Below are 21,720 nucleotides of genomic sequence, written 5' to 3' on the forward strand. Positions count from 1 at the left end.
GTGCTTGGTTGTAGGCTCAACATTTTAGTCCACCTTGTCGCTATATTTTCATTACTTCCCAATATGATCTCTTTCTTCTTCTCTCTTTTTTTTTATCTCTCGGGTGCGCGAACAGCGCTCCCGATGGGAGTAGCCCCCGAGGCTACAGCCAAGGACTTGTGCTTGGTTGTAGGCTCCCGCAATTTCTATATTTGTCATACTCGAAAATTTACTTTTTTCTGAAGTAGCCCCCGAGCATTTGGGCAAAAACTTGTATTTGATCAAAGGCTCCCGAAGTATTGAATAATTCTTTCTGTCGTCACTTTTCTTTTATTTTTCTTGTCGACATACTTCCCTTAATCAAATTTACTTCATCCTTCTCGAATAGTCGTGAGTTCTCTGCCCTGTGGGTCCATTGCTTCGACCATGTTGACACGTCGTGCAAGTGGGGGACACACGTCCTCCGCTTTTCCTGGCGCACGTACGGTAACGCCTATCTCAATAAAAATACTGTTTTGCCCTTGTGTCTAGAAGATCCATTCTCACCACACGATTTCTTCATCCAACGGCACACTGCTTCACCCGATTCTTATATAAACCCTTCTTCAACCTCCGTTCATCCCCTTGCTTGCGCCGCTTACCTGTTCCTCTTCGCAAAACTTCCCCTGCGCCCAACTCTCTCCAATCTTCCGTTCGCACATACATTGCTCTGCCCACTGCCGTTGATGCCACCGCGCACGCGTCTGACTCGCCACAGCACGCCGGAATCCAAGATGGCCGCCGAGGATCTTGAGTGGGAGAGATCCAAAATCTCCAATCAAGACATCAACACGCTGAAGAGGCTCGGCCTCATGACGAAGGAGGACGCCATCCGCTTTCCTAGCGAAGAAAGCTACCCCAAGCCTCCAATGGAGTATCGGGTTAGTTTTGTTGATCACCTGATCCGCGGCCTTTCAACCCCAATCCATGATTTCCTCCGCGGCCTTCTTTTCGTTTATGGGATTCAACTGCACCAATTGACTCCCAATTCCATCCTTCACATTTCTATTTTTATCACACTTTGCGAATGCTTCCTCGGAATCCCTCCCAATTGGGCTCTGTGGAAGCGCATTTTCTGCCTCCGCCGTAATGGCTCCCACAACGTCACTTATAACATAGGTGGCGTTGTTATCTGTGTTCGGACTGATGTCGATTATTTCGACGTCAAGTTTCCTGATTCTGTCCAAGGATGGCGCAAAAAGTGGCTCTACATCCACGAAGAAAGCGCCAATTCTGTGGAGCACAACATAGTTCCTTTTGACGGAAGTGCCAGGATTCAGCGTCGCCGTTCCTGGGATGCCGAAGCTTCTGAAGAAGAGAAAAAGGCGACGAGGCGCTCATGGCTCGTATCCGTCATCTTCAAAACACTCGAGGCAAAGAGCTATCTCGGTGTTCAAATTATCGCCTACTTCCTTAGGATTAGAGTGCAGCCTCTTCAGGCTCGCAAAAATCCCCTTTGGACGTATTCTGGTGAAAATGACGCCAACAGAATCTCCAGTGATCTTTCTGTAAAGGACTTGGAAAAATTGGTTCGAAGAATTTCTCGATTAGGCAAGAAGGATCCTATTCCCTCCTCCTGTCGAGTGGAACCATACAGTGCTTCCAATCCTCTTCCCGAGGTATTTTCTCTTCTCGAAGTTCTATCTTGTTACGAATCGTTCCTCGTATCTTATTGCAGTGGTATCTCACTTATTCTCTTTTGTCACTATTTCCTTGTAGAATCATCCTACTATGGCTTCCCTTCCTCCTCTTCCTGAGGATGGAGAGGTCGAAGAAAGAGCCGTTGTCGATGATGTCAACCAGGAGACCCCCTCTTTTGTGAATGAACCCGCAGATTCTCGAAAATCTGCGGGATCTACTGAGAAGGATGCTGCCTCTGAAGATACAACATCAGCGCAATCTCCTCCTCCTGCTGTTTCTCCGAAGAGCAAAAGGAAAAGGAGCAATGCCGAAGATTCCGGGACCTCGAAACCCGAAGAAACTGCTCCTGCACCTCGAAAAGCAGCTTATGATCCATACATCGAGAGTATCATCAGCTCGTAGGTTCCTTGCTCTTTTCCTTTTTTATTTGAAGAATTTTATCTTGCCTTGCTTTTATGCTGCCGCTATTTTGTCACAGTGATGATGAAGAAACACCAACTTTAGATGTGGCTGCTCGAACGAGCACGTCACATACTTTAGTTATTTCAGAAAAACCAGTTGAAGGGGAGGAATCGTCGCCTCCTCAACAAAATGTTGATACATCTACTCCTTCGAGCCCCCGTGCCCCTTCACCAAAAAGGGCACGGGTTGAAAAGATTGTTGATCCTGCCCCTCAGTTGGGCAGTTCGTCGCCCCCGCTCCTAGATGATGTAAGTTTGTCGACATCTATATTTTCTTTATTTTGTTTCTTCACATCTCTCTTTTTTTTTTTTTTTTTTTTTTATGCCGATGTTTCTCTTACTGTGTTCACGTTGAACAGCCTATGATCAAGGATCTTCTCCGCATCGGTTCCCAATTTATTGGGTACCGTGAATATGCTAATAGAGCCGAAGGTAACGACTTTCATACTTGTCGTTTTTCCTTAATTTGTCACTCCTGTTACTTGCCGCGATTTTTTGATCTTTCTTCTCTCTTTTTCCATATCTCGACAGAGAAACTTGCAGAGGCTAACGAACGCGCCGACGCACTGGCTCAAAAACTTGAGCAAAGTGAGGCGGCTCGCAAGAAAGCCGAACTCGCTGCTAGCAAAGCCAAGGTCGAAGCTGATGAAGCTAAGGCGAAAGCTGCTGGTGTCGAAGAAGCTGAGAAGAAACTTGAGGATGCGACAGCTGCCTTGGATGAGCACAAAGCTGCACAAGCTTCTCGTGACGAAGGAATCCTCAAGCGTTTGAAGTCGCAAAGTCGACGTACTACGAGTAATATTATCAATCCCTTTTATTTTACCGCACTTCCTGTTTCTTGGTTGTTGGTGATGTCTTGTCTCGTGTGGCAGCCCAAACAAACCAGGATTTTGATCTGGATAATCCTGTCAACGATCCTCTCCTTGACGCACTTTCTCTTACGGAGTTTCACGGGCGCGAAATTCGTGAAGGCGTGGCAAATGCTAATGCAGGATTGTCAGCGTTGTTCCCTTATTTCTTCCCGAAGAAAGAAGAACCCGCAACTTTCCTTAACCTCGCCAAGATGTTTAATGCTTCGGAAGACCTGGGATTGAAGATGCGTCAGGAGAATATGAAGGTTCTTTGTCGAGAGTACTGTTGCCCTGGTTGCGACAGCCAACGAGACGCTTGATTGGATGAAGGTTGGCGACACCGATCGGATAGAGCGATCAAGATGGAGGTCGCCGATCAAGGCGGCCAAGCCCAACACGAAGAAGATCTTGGCGTATGCGGGGATCAAGCCGGCTTCAACTCCTAGCTCCTCGAGGCCGGAGGTCTAGTTGCATGCCTCTGTTTTCTTCTGTTTCTTTTGCTTACGTCGCCAAAGTAGTCATTTGGCGACACGTACTTTCTTAACTCCTTTGTAATGCCCTTGTAATTATTCCAAGAGATTAATGAAGACTTCTATCTTTGCTTGTTATTTGATGTTGTCTTGTTTATTTTTCAGTTGATATTTGATAACTATACTCCATCTTCTGCTCCTTCCAATGTTTCGCCTTCTTCTTCCCGCGCGAGGAAAGCTTTTGGTGATACCGCTCCTGTCGACGATACCTTGTCGCAAGAAGCTGGATGAACTTCGGCAACAACTTCGGTATGCGAAGAAGCAAACACTTGTGATGATGGAGCAATCTCGTAAGTCATCTGAAGCCGAAAAAATTGCTCTTCAACAAGCTCGCGAGGCTGTAGCTGCTAAGGAAATTGCTGCTTCCGAGGCTGAAAAGGCGACTATTCGAGAAAATTTCATGCTCGAATTAATGAATGAAGCCAGTGCAGATATGTCGGGTATGCTGTTTCATCTGCGATATCCTTTATCTGCATACTATTGTTTCTTTGAAGGTTTCCGTTTTTTTTGTTTTGATAGGTGCCTTTGCGATGCTGCCGAGGAAGAGAGGGTGAATGCTAGGACAACCCTCCTTGTTAATCTCTCCTTGGACCATGGTTCTTTGTTTTGGGCTACCCCGGAAAGGACCCGCCAAATTGTCGATTTCAAGATCGCGCCTCTCAAACTCGTGATTTCCTCGACTTGTACCAAGACCTTGTCCATGGTTTACAACTCCATGTTTCCTCGGAACGTCCAACCAAAAACTCTTCTGAATTGATGGAAAGGTTCAAGGATGCTCGCAGTATCCATGATTTTGTCAAAGCTCAACTAGTAGCTGGCGCAGATTTGCTCTTATCATGCTCCAAATCGCCACTCGAAGCTTGACCTTACGGGTTGTCGAGAAGGTTCACCAAAAAGTAAAACGTCGGAGAGTTGGTGTTGACAGGATTAACACGAAGGTTACGCCTATAGCCGAAGAAATGATTGAGGACCTACTTCGGATGGATGCCGACTTTTTGCCGATGGCCATTATGCCGATTTTCTTGGTGCTGCTCCTGAGGAAAACAGGGTTACTCTTGATGACATATTGAATCAAAACTAGTTAGTTTCTTCTTGTAGATATTTTTCTTTGTAATCCACGACTATATTGTAAAGCAATCATTATATTTCTCTGTTTGTTTAGCCCCCGAGTGTTTCGGTGACTCTTTACTATATTTGTATACTTGCGAGGTTTTGAACCAAGGCATTTATATATTTAAGGCGAATATGAGCCCCCAAGCTTTTTATTGAGTACTATTTTGTATTTTTGTTGACTCACGAGGTATTTGAATACCAAGGCAAGTTTTTCCTTTTGTTGATGAACTATATTGAAATTCGTCGGAGCGAAGACTTTGGTCATGTCGATAAAGAAGAAAAGTTATATTGTCACTATCTTTATTATATTGCAGCACCGCGAGCCCGCCTCATTAAAAACCTTCTCCGGCCCCACTCGGTGCCCCGAAAAAGGAAAAGAGTGCGTCTGAAAACTCGCGGGCGTTTCGGTACATTGAAGCTTTACAAAGACTATATTTTGACTCTAGGCGTAAAAACGCCTAAGTTGCGCCACGTTCCAGGGGTTTGGCTCCTCCACCCTGTCTTCTTGTCCTTTATTCTGTATGCTCCTCCTCCAATTACTTCCGTGACAATGTAAGGGCCAAGCCATGGTGACTCGAGTTTTTCATGACTTTTTTGCGTGAGCCGAAGAACTAGGTCTCCCACCCGAAAAGATCTTGGCCGCAAACGTCGACCGTGGTAATTCTTCAAATCTGTTGATATTTGGTTACCCGAGATAATACTTCATCTCGAGCTTCATCAAGTGCGTCGACGTCATCTTCTAGCACTCTTCTCGACGTTTCTTCATCATATTCAGCGACACGTGGAGAGTTGTGCTCTATCTCGATTGGTAGTACTTTCGCTCCATGAACCAGGAAAAACGGAGTTTCTGCGTTCTTGTGTTTGGTGTTGTTCGGATGCTCCACAACACGCTTGGTAGTTCTTCCGGCCATGTATGTCGAGCTTTTTCCGGTGGTCCTAATAAGCGCTTCTTGATACCATTGCAGATGATGCCATTGGCTTTCTCGACTTGCCCATTGGTTTGAGGATGTGCAAGCGACGCAAAGTTCAGCTTAATACCCACCTCTTCGCAATAATCTTTGAATTCATGGGATGTGAAGTTGCTGCCGTTGTGCTGTGACGATCTTTGTGGGGCACTCCAAATCTGAAGACGAGGCCTTTTACGAATTTTATCTGCGGATGCTCCATCTGGTGAATTTATCGGCTTCGCTTCTATCCACTTTGTAAACTTATCGACGACTACTAGCATGTACTCCTTTCCTCCTGGCCAGGATTTGTGTAACTTACCCACCATATCAAGTCCCCATTGAGCAAAGGGCCAAGACAATGGTATTGGTGCTAACTCGCTGCTGGAGAGTGAGGTTTTGCGGCGAACCTTTGACATGCGTCGCAAGTTCTTACTATGTCCTTGGCGTCCTCGATTGCTGTCAACCAGTAGAATCCTGCCCGAAAAACCTTGGCTGCGATAGCTCGACCACTTGCGTGGTGGCCACATATTCCTTCGTGTACATCCTTCAGGATTATTCTTCCTTCTTCGGGTGTAACGCACCTTTGCAAAACGCCTGAAATACTTCGCTTATACAATTCTCCCTTGACCACCGTAAAAGCTTTGGAGCGTCGAATTACTCGCCTTGCTTCAACTGGATCATCGGGTATTTCTTTCCTCATGATGTATGATATGTACGGCTGCATCCACGGTATCTGTATCACCATGACCAAGTCCTGATCCTCTTCTTCGTCCTCTTGCTTTTCCTTGGCAGCCCCGAGGGTTTCTTCTCCTTCTTTTTTGACTTTGTTGGCTTAGTGGATCTCTCTGTTATCTCTTCCCCGAGAATACACTGGCGGGATTGGAAGGCACCGTGACCCGATGTTTGCAAGAACGTCGGCTTCGTCGTTGCTCAACCTGCTAATATGATTTACTTCGCATCCATCGAATAACTTTTCAAGCTCGTTGTACACCTCCTTGTATGCCATCATGCTATCATTGATTGCATCACATTGGTTCATAACTTGCTGAACCACCAACTGTGAGTCGCCAAAGATTTTTAATCGAGTTGCTCCGCAGGCTTTCGCCATCTTCATCCCGTGTATGAGAGCCTCATATTCTGCTTCATTGTTAGATGCGTTAAGGAACGTCATCCGGAGGATGTACTTCAATTTGTCGCCTTCGGGTGATATGAGTACTACTCTGCGCCAGCTCCTTCTAGTCTCTTGGACCCATCAAAGTTCATGGTCCAAGTTCTCGATAAATCTGGTGGTCCTGTATTTTGCAACTCCATCCATTCTGCGATGAAGTCCGGCGTATTTGCGACTTTATTGCTTTTCTTTTCATACGTGATGTCCCGAGGGAAAGTTCTATTCCCCAAAGGGAGACACGACCCGTAGCTTCCGGGTTATTCAAGATATTTGACAAGGGAGCTTCATTGACCACTATGATCGGGTGTGCCGAAAAATAGTGGCGCAATTTCGTGCCGTCGTGAACACTCCATATGCTAGCTTTTGGTACCGAGGGTACCTTTGTTTTGAAGGTGACAAGACTTCGCTCACGAAGTATCTTGGCCGCTGCACTCCATGGATTTTCCCTTCTTCCTCTCTTTCGACAACTAATCTTGTGCTAACCACTTGGGGCGTGGCTGCAATATACGCAGAGAGGTTCCTTTTCCTTTGGAGCCACCAGGATTGGTGGTGTCGAGATTTTTCGCTTCAGATCCTCGAAAGCTCTGTCGGCCTCTTCGTTCCACCGGAATTTATCTCCTTGTTTTATCGGCGCATAAAATGGTAACGCTTTTTCTCCTAACACAGCGACGAACCTGCTCAAAGCTGCGACTCGCCCGATTAGCTGCTGTATTTCTTTCAACTTTGTTGGCTTTCTCATTGTTACTATGGCTTGTATTTTGTCGGGATTTGCTTCAATCCCTCTTGCCGAAACTAGAAACCCCGAAGTTCTCCTGTTTGGGACGCCAAAACAACACTTCCTCTGGTACTGTTTGAGGCAGAAATTGTCTAGGTTGTCAAAAGTTTCAATGAGATCCTCGATCAATGTTGTCCCCTTTTTTGATGTTATGACGACATCATCGATGTATACTTGCACGTTTTTCCCGATCTGTGTTGCTAAACACTTCGCATCATCCTACGATATGTTGCTCCCGCATTTTTTAGACCAAAGGGCATTGTTTTGTAGCAAAACACGCCGTAAGGTGTAATAATCGCTGTCTTGGCTTCATCATCTTCTTTTAATCTGATCTGGGTATACCCGGAGTATGCATCCAAGAAGGAAAGACGTTCGCAACCTGCCGTGGAGTCGATAATTTGATCGATCCTTGGGAGGGGAAAGTGATCCTTAGGACAATGTTTATTGAGACACGTAAAGTCGACGCACATGCGAAGGACTGTCGTGTTTTTCTTCGGCACCATCACTGGGTTAGCTACCCATGTGGCTTCGTAGATATTTCTACTGATAAAACCAGCTTCTTCGAGTCGATTTATTTCTGAAAGCATGGCTTTGCGGTTTGGTTCCGAAAAACGCCGCAAAGGTTGTCCGATTGGTTTATTTGTTGGATCCAAATTTAGGTGGTGCTCGGCAAGTTCCCTGGGTACTCCTGGCATGTCAGCTGGACACCATGCAAAGATTTTCCAGTTCTCACGGAGGAACTTTGACGAGCGCGCTTTCCTATGCGATATCCATATCGTTTGCGATAGATGTCGTCTTTTTTGGATCTGTCGGGTGAATCTGCACCTCCTTAGAATTTTTCTCTGTGTTGAAAGTTGATTCTTTATTTGGCCTTCCAGCGTCTGGCGATGCGTCGTAATCAGTCATGCTTTTTGACGCCAAGTACTCGGCTTGCATCCCGAAAGTTTACGCCAACTTTGTGAAAATCCTTGTCGCACTTATCGGCTAAGGCAAAGCTTCCCTTGACTGTGATTGGTCCTCTTGGTCCGGGCAACCTCCACAACGGTATGTATAGTGTGGTACTGCCATAAATCTGGCATATGCTGGTCGTCCCAACAGAGCGTGGTATTGTGATGGAAAATCCACGACTTCAAATTCGAGCTTCTCGATTCTATAATTTTCTCGGGTCCCAAATTGAACATCGAGATTGATTTTTCCCAATGGATAACTTGGTTTCTCTGGTGTAATGCCGTGGAACCTTGTGTCTGTTGGTTTCAAGTTTGCTAAGGATATGTTCATCTTCCTCAATGTATCTGCATACATGAGGTTCAAGCTGCTGCCGCCGTCTATGAACACTCGAGAGACATCAAATCCTGCGATAACCGCTTTGGCGAGAATAAGTCTTGACTGCCCTGGTCGAGGAACTTGCTGCGGATGATCTGCTATTGTGAAGCCGATATCTTGTCCCGACCAATTAAGGTACTCAAGCTGTTGGTGGAGGCATTTTCTCTGCCATAAATACCTGTCGTGAGATTACTTTTTGAGCTCTATTGGACGGCCTTCCCTTCGAATCATCAACACTGCTCCGTTGGAATTAGGATCAACATAGGGTGGTGGTGCAGGTGCTGCCGCTATTCTTAGCTGGTGTCGATTGTCCTCTGTAATCGCGGGAGGTGGCGGGAGATGAACCTCGCTCCTAGGCTCTCGAGGGTTTCTCTGTGCTGCTCGAGCGTGAGCATTTTCTGCGTATCTGAACATTGCTGAAAATTTCGACAGTCTTTCTGCAGGTGCCTGACCGTCTTTTCCCGTTGCTTTGTCGAGGAAGAAGTGCATCCGGCACGGTCCGTTCAGCATTTCCTCGGGGGACACGAAAGGTCTTGGAAACCTCGGCCCACTATTTTGCTGTTGCGTGAATCATCCCTATTATCACCTCGCTGTTCACCGCTTCTCCGGTAATCATCTCTGTTGCCTCCTGTATTTGTCCGAAAACCTGCCGAAATTTGTCCCGGGGCGTCGTAGTTACGGTACGTCCGAGGAAATCTTCGCCTCGGTTGATAGTTTCGACCACGGTCCTCCTACGGCGACTGTGTCGTTTGTTGTGGACAGCGTCTTCTCCATCTGCCCATTTATTTGCTATCTCCATTAACGCGGATCTTTGTCCTTGGATTGGTCCTTCCCAAATCCTCGACAAAGTCTCCACGCTCGACTCCTGCGACAAACGCATCTATTGCTCTCTCGTCGGATATGTTTTCTGCCGAGTTTTTGATGATATTCCACCTCTGGATGTACTTTCTCATTGGCTCATCGGCTTTTGTCGACACGCTCTCAACTCCTCTAACGATGCGGGTTTTTTGCACGTGGATCTGAAGTTCTTGACGAACACGTCCTCGAAACTTTCCCAGCTGTCGATGGATCTGGAGCGAGTTTCTTTATCCATGATCGTGCGGCACCACTCAGGTGCACCTGGATGCTTTGCATGGCTGTTGCCCTAGTTCCTCTGTCGGCTTCACCGTCTCCGGATAGTCGACTAGCCAATCCTCCGGATCTTGAAGGCCGTCGAATTTCTTGAAATTATCGGGTAACTTGAATCCCGAGGGGACTCGCGTTTTTCGGACTCTCCTCGTGAAGCATGGTAAGCCGCACATATCTTCGTCGTTAAGTTACGGGGATTGCCGATGATCCCTTCGCTTTGCCGCGCTACGTCGACTCTTGCTTGTGCTCTTTGTGTCTCTTGCTCCACTTGGCCCTTCGGGTGCCGCCGCTGTTCTTTGCGGGTCGCGGACTATTTTGCCTTGCCACTCCTTCGGAGGCGTTGATATAAACGCTGTCCCCATAGCTCCAACTCCTGCTACCGCCATATTGTACAGTGTTTCCCTTGGGTCACCCGGAGGTGGTTTAGATGCAAGGATAAAAGCATGTGTCGCCATATACCCAGCCTACGGTGTCTTAGGGATGATGTTTCCTCTTGTATCTATCGACATAAAGGACATGTCGAGGTTTTGAACCAAGTGCTCTCTTTCCGCTTCGGGTATGTGTTGCGATCTTGACCTTGCTCTGTTCCGTGCCTCCCGATGGCTATCACCCGTAGTTCTAGATTGTCGACTTAGATCTGCCCTTCTCTGCTGGATGCGAAGCTGCCTCCTTTCTCTGTTCAACTCATTTGTCTGTTTTCCAATTCCCTGGCAGCTCGTGCGAGCCTATATTGATATGCTTGCAATTCTTCCGGTGTGGCTGTGGTAGCCATTGGTTCTGTGCCGTTCATAGCTCTCGCAGCTCTGTCCCACGCTGCTTGTGAAAGTTGAACTCTATCTCGCGGCTCTGGCCCGACGTATTTGTTGCCCAAGCCTTGTCGCAGATTGGAGGGATCGACGTATGGATTTCCCAAACTGTCGAAAGCCTCGATGTCTCTTCTTGATCTTCAATGGCGTAAATCTGATGATACTTTGTACTCAGATCTATGTTGGGTTTGGTGACATCGTCGTTGAGATTGATGAAGACCTTGCCCACTGTCAAAGATTTGTCGATGAAGTCGTAACTGTCGACATTGCTTGAACCATCGCTTATATATGAATCCGCAGATGACTCAAACGACATGTCGTTGAAGATATTGGCGAGTTTCTCTCTTGCTCTGATGCTGACGTAGCGTGTCGCCGAGGTTTCTTCTTCTCCTGATTCGTTTGACGATGTATAGCTTGAAAAATCGGAATCGGCCACTGATGATTCCGACGAAATCGGAATCTCGACACGATACGATCCTTCCTTCTCGACGCGAAAGTGGAACCTTCCGAACGTCATCTCCATGGGCTCCGCCAGATACGCATATGCATCCAAACGGGAGGGTGGGTGAGGAACAAAATCGACAAGACCAGTAGCGATCTGTTTACCTCGATCCATTGTGTTGCTTGCGGTTGACGATGTCGAAGATCTTGAGCGTGCCATCGAGATCAGCTCCTTACGCCTCTAATTCCCACAGACGGCGCCAATTGACAAGGTATTGACTTGTCAATGCCTATGGATTGTAGGCTAGGGTTTAGTTAGAAGTAGAGGGCAAGTAGATCTCGAAGGTTTCAGCCGAAAAGTACTCGACGACTATGAAAACTAGGGTTTGCAGACAATGATTCGATTGATTCTTTGTCCCTCGACTCCCCCTTATATATGAGGTGGAGCCGAGGGATCCGTGCTATACAAGTTTACATAGTCCGGGACGGTTTCTAACTCATCCCGCCAGATCACAAACAACACTTCCTATTACAACTCTATCTTTCCTTAGTAAATCTTGGGCTCCCGAATCTTCTTATTCTTCGGGTATTGGGCTTCCAGTAAACCCCGGGTACCATCTTCGGCAGGCCCATTTGGGATGCCTATGTCACCCAACTTCTTTGGAACTTTGCCATTGAAAGAGTAATTAGCAAGCATAGTGGAAATCTCCTCATTGGGGATTTTCCTTTTGTTAGTAACAATATCTTTCATATACTTTGAATAAGGAGGCAATTTAATAGCATCAGTCAAAGGGATTTGCAAGAATAAAGGTTTCATCCAATCGCAAAATTTATTATAATGTTCTTCTTCCTTTGATTTTAGTTTCTTAGCAGGAAAAGGCATTTGCTTTTGTACCCAAGGTTCCCTTTCATTACCATGTTTCTTAGCAATAAAATCTTCTTTAGTATACTTTTTATTTTTATCATGCTTGTCAGGTTCATCTTCAACCTCTTCTTTATCAGAAGCATCTTTCTTATCATTATCATTACCATTATCATGTTCATTACCACTTTCAGTTTCAGCATCGGAAATAGAAATACTATTAGGATCATTAACAGGTTCAGAGGATTCTACAACATTTTTATGTTTATTCTTCTTCTTTTTCTTAGAAGGAGCACTAGGTTCAATGCGTTGAGAATCTTGTTCAATTCTTTTGGGATGCCCTTCAGGATATAGAGGATCCTGGGTAGAGACACCACCTCTAGTTGTTACTTCATAAGCATGTTTCTCTTTAGAATTATTTTTTAACAGGTCATTTTGCACTTTAGTGAGTTGATCAATTTGAGTTTGAACCATTTGAAAATGTTTAACAAGCATCTTAACATCATTGGAGGTTCTCTCCACAATATCATGTAAATTGCTAATAGCTTGAGAATTTTCCATTAGATGATTCTCTACTCTCATATTAAAATTTTCTTGCTTAACAATATAATTATCAAACTCATCTAAGCATTGAGCAGGAGGTTTCGAATACGGAATATCTTCCCTAGTAAAGCGTTGAAGAGAGTTTACCTCAATCATGGATGAAGGGGGAATTATCTCACATATATCTTCGATGGGAGGTAGATTCTTCACATCTTCGGATTTAATACCTTTCTCCTTGAGAGACTTCTTGGCTTCCCTCATATCTTCATCATTCAATTTAATTAAACCCCTCTTCTTCCATATTGGCATTGGAGTTGGTTCAGGTGTAGTCCAATCATCATGATTCCGGCCTATTTTAGCCAATAATTCTTCAGCTTCATCTGGAGTTCTTTTCCTGAAAACACAACCAGCACAACTATCCAAATATGCTCTAGACTCAATGGTTAGTCCACTATAAAATATATCAAGTAGATCATTCTTTTCTAAATCATGTCCAGGTCGAGCTCTGATAAGAGAACAAAATCTTGCCCACGCCTTAGGCAATTTCTCTTCATCTCCCTGGTCAAATCTATAAATTCTCTGTAAAGCAATATGTTGAGCACTAGCAGGAAAGTACTTTTGAAAGAAAACATCACGCAAATCAGTTGGACTTTTAATAGAACCAGGAGGCAAATTATTATACCAAGTTTTAGCATCATCCTTTAATGAGAAAGGAAAAATTTTAGCGACAAAGTAAGTACGCATCTTGACATCATCAGAAAACAAGCTACTCATAGAAGAAAGTTCAATCATGTGTTCTACAACACTTTCTTTTTCAGTACCACAAAAGGGTGCTTTCTCTACAATAGCTATATGAGATAGATCAAGAGAAAAATCATAATCTTTATCCTTAATGCATATAGGAGATGTGGCAAATTCAGGATCAGGAGATAGCTTATGTCTAACAGTATATTGTGCGAGAAACTTTTTAATTTTTCTTGCATCAGCAGTAGCATTGCATCTATTAATAAAATCATCATTAAGCTCCACATAATCTTCATCAGGATCATCACTAGAATAATCAAGTTCAGGTGAATTAACAGGTGTAGTAGCATTTTCATTAGGAGTTTCAGCATTTTCAATTTGTCTAGACCTAGCAATTGTAGCATCTAGAAAAGATCCCAATGAACCACTATCATCAAGCACAGCAGAAACATTATCAATATTATGAGAATTTTCAGATTCAGCAGAAGTACCAGCAAGTGAAGCTTGCGGCGGTGAAACAAGTTGACTTATCACAGATGGTGAATCAAGAGTAGCAGAGGTACTCAGAGTTGTACCTTTTCTTGTAGTGGATGGTAATATGGCGACTTTAGGATCGCGAGGTTTACCCATGATGGAGAATTTGCAGCGAACAATATCAATCCAAGTGAACTTCCAAATAAAGCTATGCTCCCCGGCAACGGCGCCAGAAAACGGTCTTGATAACCCACAAGTATAGGGGATCACAGCAGTCTTCACGGGTAGTAAAACCCAATTTATTGATTCGACACAAGGGGAGACAAAGAATACTTGAAAGCCTTAACAGCGGAGTTGTCAATTCAGCTGCACCTGGAAACAGACTTGCTCGCAAGAGTTTATCAGTAGTAACAGTTTTATAGCAGTAGCAGTAGTGAAATAACAGCAGCAGAGTAACAGAGACAGCCGTAGTAATTATAGTAAACAACAGGATTAAAATAATGTAGGCACGGGGACGGATAACGGGCGTTGCATGGATGAGACAAACTCATGTAACAATCAAAACAGGGCATTTGCAGATAATAATAAAACGGCGTCCAAGTACAAAGCAATCAATAGGCATGTGTTCCATATATAGTCGTACGTGCTCGCAATGAGAAACTTGCACAACATCTTTTGTCCTACCAGCCGGTGGCAGCCGGGCCTCAAGGGAATCTACTGGATATTAAGGTACTCCTTTTAATAGAGTACCGGAGCAAAGCATTAACACTCCGTGAACACATGTGATCCTCACATCACTACCATCCCCTCCGGTTGTCCCGATTTCTGTCACTTCGGGACCATTGGTTCTGGACAGCGACATGTGTATACAACTTGCAGGTAAGATCATAAAACAATGAATATCATGATGAAACAATAACATGTTCAGATCTGAGATCATGGCACTCGGGCCCTAGTGACAAGCATTAAGCATAACAAGTTGCAACAATATCATCAAAGTACCAATTACGGACACTAGGCACTATGCCCTAACAATCTTATCCTATTACATGACCAATCTCATCCAATCCCTACCATCCCCTTCGGCCTACAGCGGGGGAATTACTCACACATGGATGGGGGAAACATGGCTGGTCGATGGAGAGGCGTCGGTGGTGATGATGGCGATGATCTCCTCCAATTCCCCGTCCCGACGGAGTGCCAGAACGGAGACTTCTCGCTCCTGAGACGGAGTTTCGCGATGTGGCGGTATACTGGAGGGTTTCTGGCGACTTCGACTTCTTGGTCGCGATTTTTAGATCGAACCCCTTAAGTAGTCCAGAGGAGGGCGTCGGAGGCCGGCCGAGGGGGCCACACGCTAGGGCTGCGCGCCCCCCTCCTGGGCCGCGCCGCCCTAGGGTGTGGGGCCCTCGGGCCTCCACCTGACTTGCCCTTCTGGCTCCGTGAGTCTTCTGGAAAAATAGGACCTTTCGCATAAATTCCGAGGATTTTCCTGAAAGTTGGATTTCTGCACAAAAACGAGACACCAGAACAGTTCTGCTAAAAACAGCGTTAGTCCGTGTTAGTTGCATCCAAAATACACAAATTAGAGGCAAAACAATAGCAAAAGTGTTCAGGAAAGTAGATACGTTTTGGACGTATCAACTCCCCCCAAGCTTAGCTTATTTCTTGTCCTCAAGCAATTCAGTTAACAACTGATGCGATAAAAGAACTTTCACGAACACATTTGTTCATATGATGTAAATATTCTCATGATATGGCTAACACTTAGGCAGTTCATAATAAGATGCATGCAAATAAGATCATCTAATTGCTATGTCAATCATGAAAAGGTACCAACAATTAATAATAAGCATCATGAATCATGTCTATAAGCAGGATTGCAATATTCATAAAAGAGTATGATAAAGTGGTATCTCGCTTGCCCATATTTGATCAGCAAAACATAAATGCTCAGGCACCTCTGAAGTTCATAGAAAGACTAGAAATAGTGATTGTCAAAGATAAAAGCATCAAAGTTATACCGCAATCAATCATATTTTGGGACAAGCATATTATACTAAGAATGACAATTGTGCTCTCAAGATAGTGCTCAAAGAAAGGATGGAGACACAACATAAAAGTAAAAGATTGACCCTTCGCAGAGGGAAGCAGAGATTAACATGCGCTAGAGCTTTTCATTTTTAAAACAGGAGTAAAATTATTATGAGAGGTGTTTGTTGTTGTCAACGAATGGTAATGGGTACACTAACTACCTCGCCAACCGGACTTTCAAGAGCGGCTCCCATGAATGACGTTATTTCTACCAGCAAGGTAGATCATCCCTCTTCTCTTTTGTTTACACATGTACTTTAGTTTTTATTATGAGTGACACTCCCCCCAACCTTTGCTTACACAAGCCATGGCTAACCGAATCCTCGGGTGCCTTCCATCAATCACATACCATGGAGGAGTGTCTATTTGCAAAATTAAGTTGCTTACTGATGAATCAGAGCAAAACATGTGAAGAGAATTATTAATGAAGTTTGATTAATCGGGGCTGGGAACCCCATTGCCAGCTCTTTTTGCAAAATTATTGGATAAGCGGATGTGCCACTAGTCCATAATGAAAGTCCGTCAAGAGTAAATGACAAGGTTGAAAGTTAAACACCACATACTTCCTCATGAGCTATGAAACATTAACACAAATTGAGAAGCATTTTGAAGGTTTTAAAGGTAGCGCATGAGAATTTACTTGGAATGGTTTGAAATGCCATGCATAGGTATTTATGGTGGACACTTTGGAACAACTTGGTTTTCAGGTGTTTGGAAACACGAGCAGCATTCCCGCTCAGTACAAGTGAAGGCTAGCAATAGACTGGGGAGCGACAAATCAAGAGAGCAGTCACTGTCATAATTATGCTTGCGGCAAAATAAATTAACGGAGGCATAAAAGTGATACAAGAACTCTGAAGCAATGTAAATCATCGAGGCTTAATTGACTTTTGTTCAGTCATATGAATGCGTGAGCATGTGCCAAGTCGATATAAATGAATTATTCAGAGGAGGATACCACAATGTCATACCTACTTATGAATAAAATAATGTAAGCAAACATCCATGACATGCTACTCATATTAATAAATTGGAGCTAAACATGAGAGATCATGAACTACTAGACTTTCTTAAATGGCATATACCTCACATGAACCAACTAAGCATGCTCACATGGATGAGTATATGTACAAAAATGAAAACAAATAGAGTTCATACCAGCCTCTCACCACAATCCAATTGTCGTAGATCGTCATTATTGCCTTTCACTTGTGTAGCTTGGATAATATGAAATGAAAACCACGCTCCAGCCACCGAAGACCATTGAACTCAAAATGAACTTTACAAAACCAAAAAAGAACAGCAAATATTTTTGGTGTTTTTGAATTAGAAACAAGAACAAAAGACATAATTAAAACGGAGGGAGTACTACATGTAACACTAATTTAGCTAAAAAAATTATGCTAAAAAAATCTTCTCAACTTTTTCTACATACGGATGTATCTATAACTAAAATATGTCTATATACATCCATCCAAGTCTAAACAAAGTTGAGAACCATTTTGTGAAACGGAGGGAGTACTACATGTAACACTAATTTAGCTCATATATGGCATAATTTGTTTAAATTCCCCCTCCCTGCTATCACATCTTACTTAGGTTCTAGACTTCACACAATAGGCAACCTGTTTGGATCGGTCCTTATTGGGTTTAATTAAACCAAGAATTAATCGCATAAAATATTATGAAGGAACGAAGCTACATAAACATAACATGGATGCACAACTTGACAGCATCGCAAAGCATTTATTTATCTTAAACAAAACTATACGAATAGTAATCGGCAAGTTTTCGCACATATAACTTGATCATATAACTGATGCCAATGTATGGTAACAAATAATTTACACCAATGCATTGTTTTATTTACCATGGATATGGTGTTGTGGCTCATACATTTAGTTGCATCTATTATAAAAATGCATTTCTAAATGTTAAAAAAATCCAAAAAAATACTCCCGGCTATACATCTGGGCATTCTTTGTTAGAGCATCCCCACTCGTTGGCGCTCCCCACGCCCAAATCCGGACGAAACAACCGCCGGATTGGACGAAATTGAGTCGTGGGGAGTACCGTATTTCCAGTCGTCCACCCGGAGTTCGGCGGACATAGTTTAAATTCAAACAAAGTGCCGTCCCGCGTTACAAGTACGGCCAGTTGATCGGCAAAAGGAGCAAAAGGATCAGCCACAGATCGGCGATCGGAGGGAAATTACACGGAAACAGGCTCGTCGGCAGTCCCGGATGGCACAGCGGTGTCCGACGGACCAGTTTCCTCACACGTCGTGGCCGAAGCGGCTGCGGCAACCGACGAGGAAGCAGCGGCAGTGGACGTCGAAGCAGCCGCAGTCGACGAGGTAGATGGTGAGGAAGCCGAGGTAGGAGCCGGCGGAGACGACGAAGGACTGGCCGGAGTGGCTCGGAGGATGTCGCTGCGGTGGCCCTGGTACCAATTCCTCGTCTCCTCGTCCATCAGTTCCATGTTACCGCCGCCCATCAGGAACGCCAAGTCTGTGTTCCTCTTCTTCGCCGCCGTCGTCTTCAGCAGGGCGATCCGGACGCCTTGGTTGGCGAGCATCTCCCGCCACCTGCCGTCGAACTTGTCGTTCCTCCCGTCGGCGTGCGACCTCAAGTCGGCCCAGCACTTGTCGATCGACGCATGCATCCTGTCGGCGGGATTGTCCGTCCTTTTGAGCTCTTTGAGCTTCTTCTGGCCGAGTTCAGGGCGCCCTTCCGCCGCGCAAGCCGCCGGAGCGTCGGGGTTGTACTGCTCGGTCTTGCTCTTCGAGAGGGTCGTGCGAGTTTCCTTCCACTTCTCGCAGTTCTCGAGGCGGGCGTAGACGTTGAGGAACTTGAACTGCAGGCCGGTGTCGTCCGTGTACATGTCCAAAGCTCGGCGCAGCTGGGGAAAAAAGAGCACGGCGATACGGGTCAGCTAACGACGATGTACCTCGGTGATGCAGGGTCGACAGAGCATACCTTTTGCTCCAAGTCGTGGCCGCTGATCGGCCTTTTTTCGACCTCCTCCTCTATGCCGTGCCATTTGTTGCATGCCGTCTGCATGATCCCCCAATGGGTGGCCATTGCCTTGTCTCCCCGGTACACGTTCATGTTCGTCTTGTTGAAGTAGGGATCGACGAGTTTGCGTTCCTCGTACGCCTGCCTCACTCGAAGCCAATATGTGTCGAACGACTGATTGGCCCCGATTATGCCGTTCGTGGACACGGTCATCCAAGCTTCGGCGAGGCACTCCTCTTCCTTCGGCGTCCATTTGATACGCGGTTCGGCAGGCGGCGAGTCCTTCTTCCTCTTCTTCTTCCCCTTCGACAGGTTGGCGGCGGCTTGAGTTGGCTCTTCTTCTTCCTCGTCTTCTTCTTCGACGGCTTGGCTTCCGTCGGCAACATCCTCCCGATGCTCGTTGCGCGCCGCCACAGCTGCCGTCGCCCTCGCCTCCTCTTGCGTGAAGAACCCCGGGCACGCAGCGGCGGCGGCCATGAAGAACCCCGGGCTCGCAGAGACGGCCATGGAGCCGGAGGTGATCATCTTGTGGATCTCCTCTTCGTTCGGCGCCGCCATCGCACCGAACGGGAGCGGCCCTCGTCGCAGGGCCGGCGAGGTGCCCTCGAACTGGCCGCCGCCGCCGACGTCAAGCTCGGGCGGCGACGGCGTGGACCTGGACGGTTGGACGTAGGCGCCCTCTTGGAACACGGCAGGCGGCGACGGCGAGTACATCGAAGGGGAGAAGGACGACGGGGAACTGGTTGTACCTTGCGTCGGCCATTGGCCGGGGAACATGCCGCCGCCGCCGCCGCTCATGGCCATGCTGATCATCCTCGCTTGTTCGTCCTGGGCCGCCGCCGCCGCCCTCTTGGCGGCGGCTCTTTTCACCCTCTCCGCCCTGCCGCTTGTTTCCTCCTCGCGCCGTTTCTCGTCCGCCGCCCACTCGGCGTTCGTCATGCCCGGCGGCCGCTCCTTCTTCGCCCGCGGCTTCCTCGTCGGCGCCTTCGGCGACATTGTGGTGGACGAGAAGACGAGGAGGAGAGTGGTGGTGGACGAGAAGACGCCGCCGGGAACTGGAACTGGAAGACGAGGAGAATGGCCAAATTCGGCGGGAGAGAATGGGGATATGCAAGCAAATTGGAGGGAATGGGGATATGCAAGCAAATTGGAGGGAAATCGACAGGATTTGGTTTTCCTGTCGCCGACTACGCGGATCCACACGACGTTTCGCGCCAAAATCTTTCGTCCGGAGTCCCCGAGCGCGCCCCGGGGGACCGGGGATGGCGTGGGCTCGCCGGATGGATGAAGGGCCAAATCCGGACGAAAACGAGGAACCGGGGGCGCGACTGGGCCGATTTACGCCGTCCGGATGTAAAAAAGGCTAGCCGGGGGCCTGTTCGGGGGGACGAGTGGAGATGCTCTTAGCACAGAAGATCGCGCGGACAAAAGATAATTTTTTGTTGCGTTTTTACATAGGCTACAAGATGTTATTTTTTAATGGAACTTTACGTGGGATCATAAATTGTGTGGATGTATACCAAAATCTTAATTTTCATTTTTTTAGATATTTTGAAATATGATTTTCGAGGAGTGGGTGCATCTACACCTATGATCCAAAGTGGATTTTCAGGTCTCACAACTAGCTATAAGCCTACCTCTCTGGAGGCCATGTCACACACACGTGCGGCATTCGATGTGTGTATCACTAGGTCGGTGACGTGCGTATTTGTTTTCATTAGTTTCATTATGATTGCTCTTTAGTTTTTGGTGCCCCGTGTTCTCTTGTTTTTTAAAAATTAAACAAAGTGTAACTTTTGTTTTCCTTTTTTTTAAATACAATATTTTTCCCACAAAGTACAAGAAGTATAAGGTACAAAGTATACTAACCGAAGCACAAAAGTACAAGCATACTAAGAATTGAAATATGAGGTACACAAACATATGCGCAAAATACATATATGCTAGTACAAAGTACAAGCATATTAAAATCAAAGTACAAAGTACACTAACCAAAGTACTACGAGTGTACCAAAACCAAAGTACAAAGTATACTAAACCGGTGAAGTATAAGCACACTGAAACTTGAAGAACTACGAAAAGCAAGTAAACTAGTATTAGAAGTACGGAAAATGGGCTGTTAGAACCTATCTACCTAGTTTTGAAATCTCAACGCGAGAAACACAACTGTGAAAATTCTAACGGGAGGAATGATTCTAAAGATATTCATTATATATATATATATCGACGCGGATTTGCTACCATGGTGGCTAGCTATGCACCTCCTCTTGGCCATTGGATATAGTGAGCGAAAAATTCAAGGTATGAAGATTCTTATGGCTGGCAATGGAATCAGCTAACGGCTGCTACAGCCCCGTTTGAAAACGTTAGATGCTAGCTGGTGTGCTAGCTGTATCAAATACAGTGTAAATCCAACTGTAGTATAAACATAAATACATTTCACAATACACTTGAGTTGTACGTTTGTTTCTACACTATCATATACAGTCAAGAAATGATTCAACGGATCAGTAGGCCATATTTCGATTTAGGTCGACTGGTTTCTTTTTTTATTTGTCTGCTGTAACAAGGAAATTCTAACTGGAACTAATTGTTTTATTTCTGCTTAAGTTAACTAGCATTACCATGAGTTGGGGAATAAAGATGACGGTCAATATTTCTATCAATCGACTTTTTATTTTGCCTAGTGACTTGGATTGCTCTTTTTGTTTGTTCATTCTCATACGAACTACCTTATTAGATTGAAGGATGTTTCCCAGTTCATAAACTACAAAACGACTACGC

General features: G+C 45.5%; 1 protein-coding gene across 1 annotated transcript; it reads left to right on the plus strand.

Moving 5' to 3' along the window:
• Nucleotides 1-1,431: 1,431 nt before the first annotated feature.
• Nucleotides 1,432-21,681, plus strand: LOC127304213 (uncharacterized). Its single transcript, XM_071821102.1, has 5 exons — nt 1,432-1,637; nt 1,738-2,057; nt 2,138-2,369; nt 2,480-2,552; nt 21,677-21,681. Exons 2-5 carry the CDS (start codon nt 1,750-1,752, stop codon nt 21,679-21,681), a joined length of 618 nt encoding a protein of 205 aa, XP_071677203.1. The 5' UTR covers nt 1,432-1,637; nt 1,738-1,749.
• The last annotated feature ends 39 nt before the right edge of the window (nt 21,682-21,720 follow it).

The sequence above is a fragment of the Lolium perenne genome, chromosome 5 (assembly GCF_019359855.2).
Source record: "Lolium perenne isolate Kyuss_39 chromosome 5, Kyuss_2.0, whole genome shotgun sequence".
In the NCBI taxonomy this organism is placed as follows: domain Eukaryota; kingdom Viridiplantae; phylum Streptophyta; class Magnoliopsida; order Poales; family Poaceae; genus Lolium; species Lolium perenne.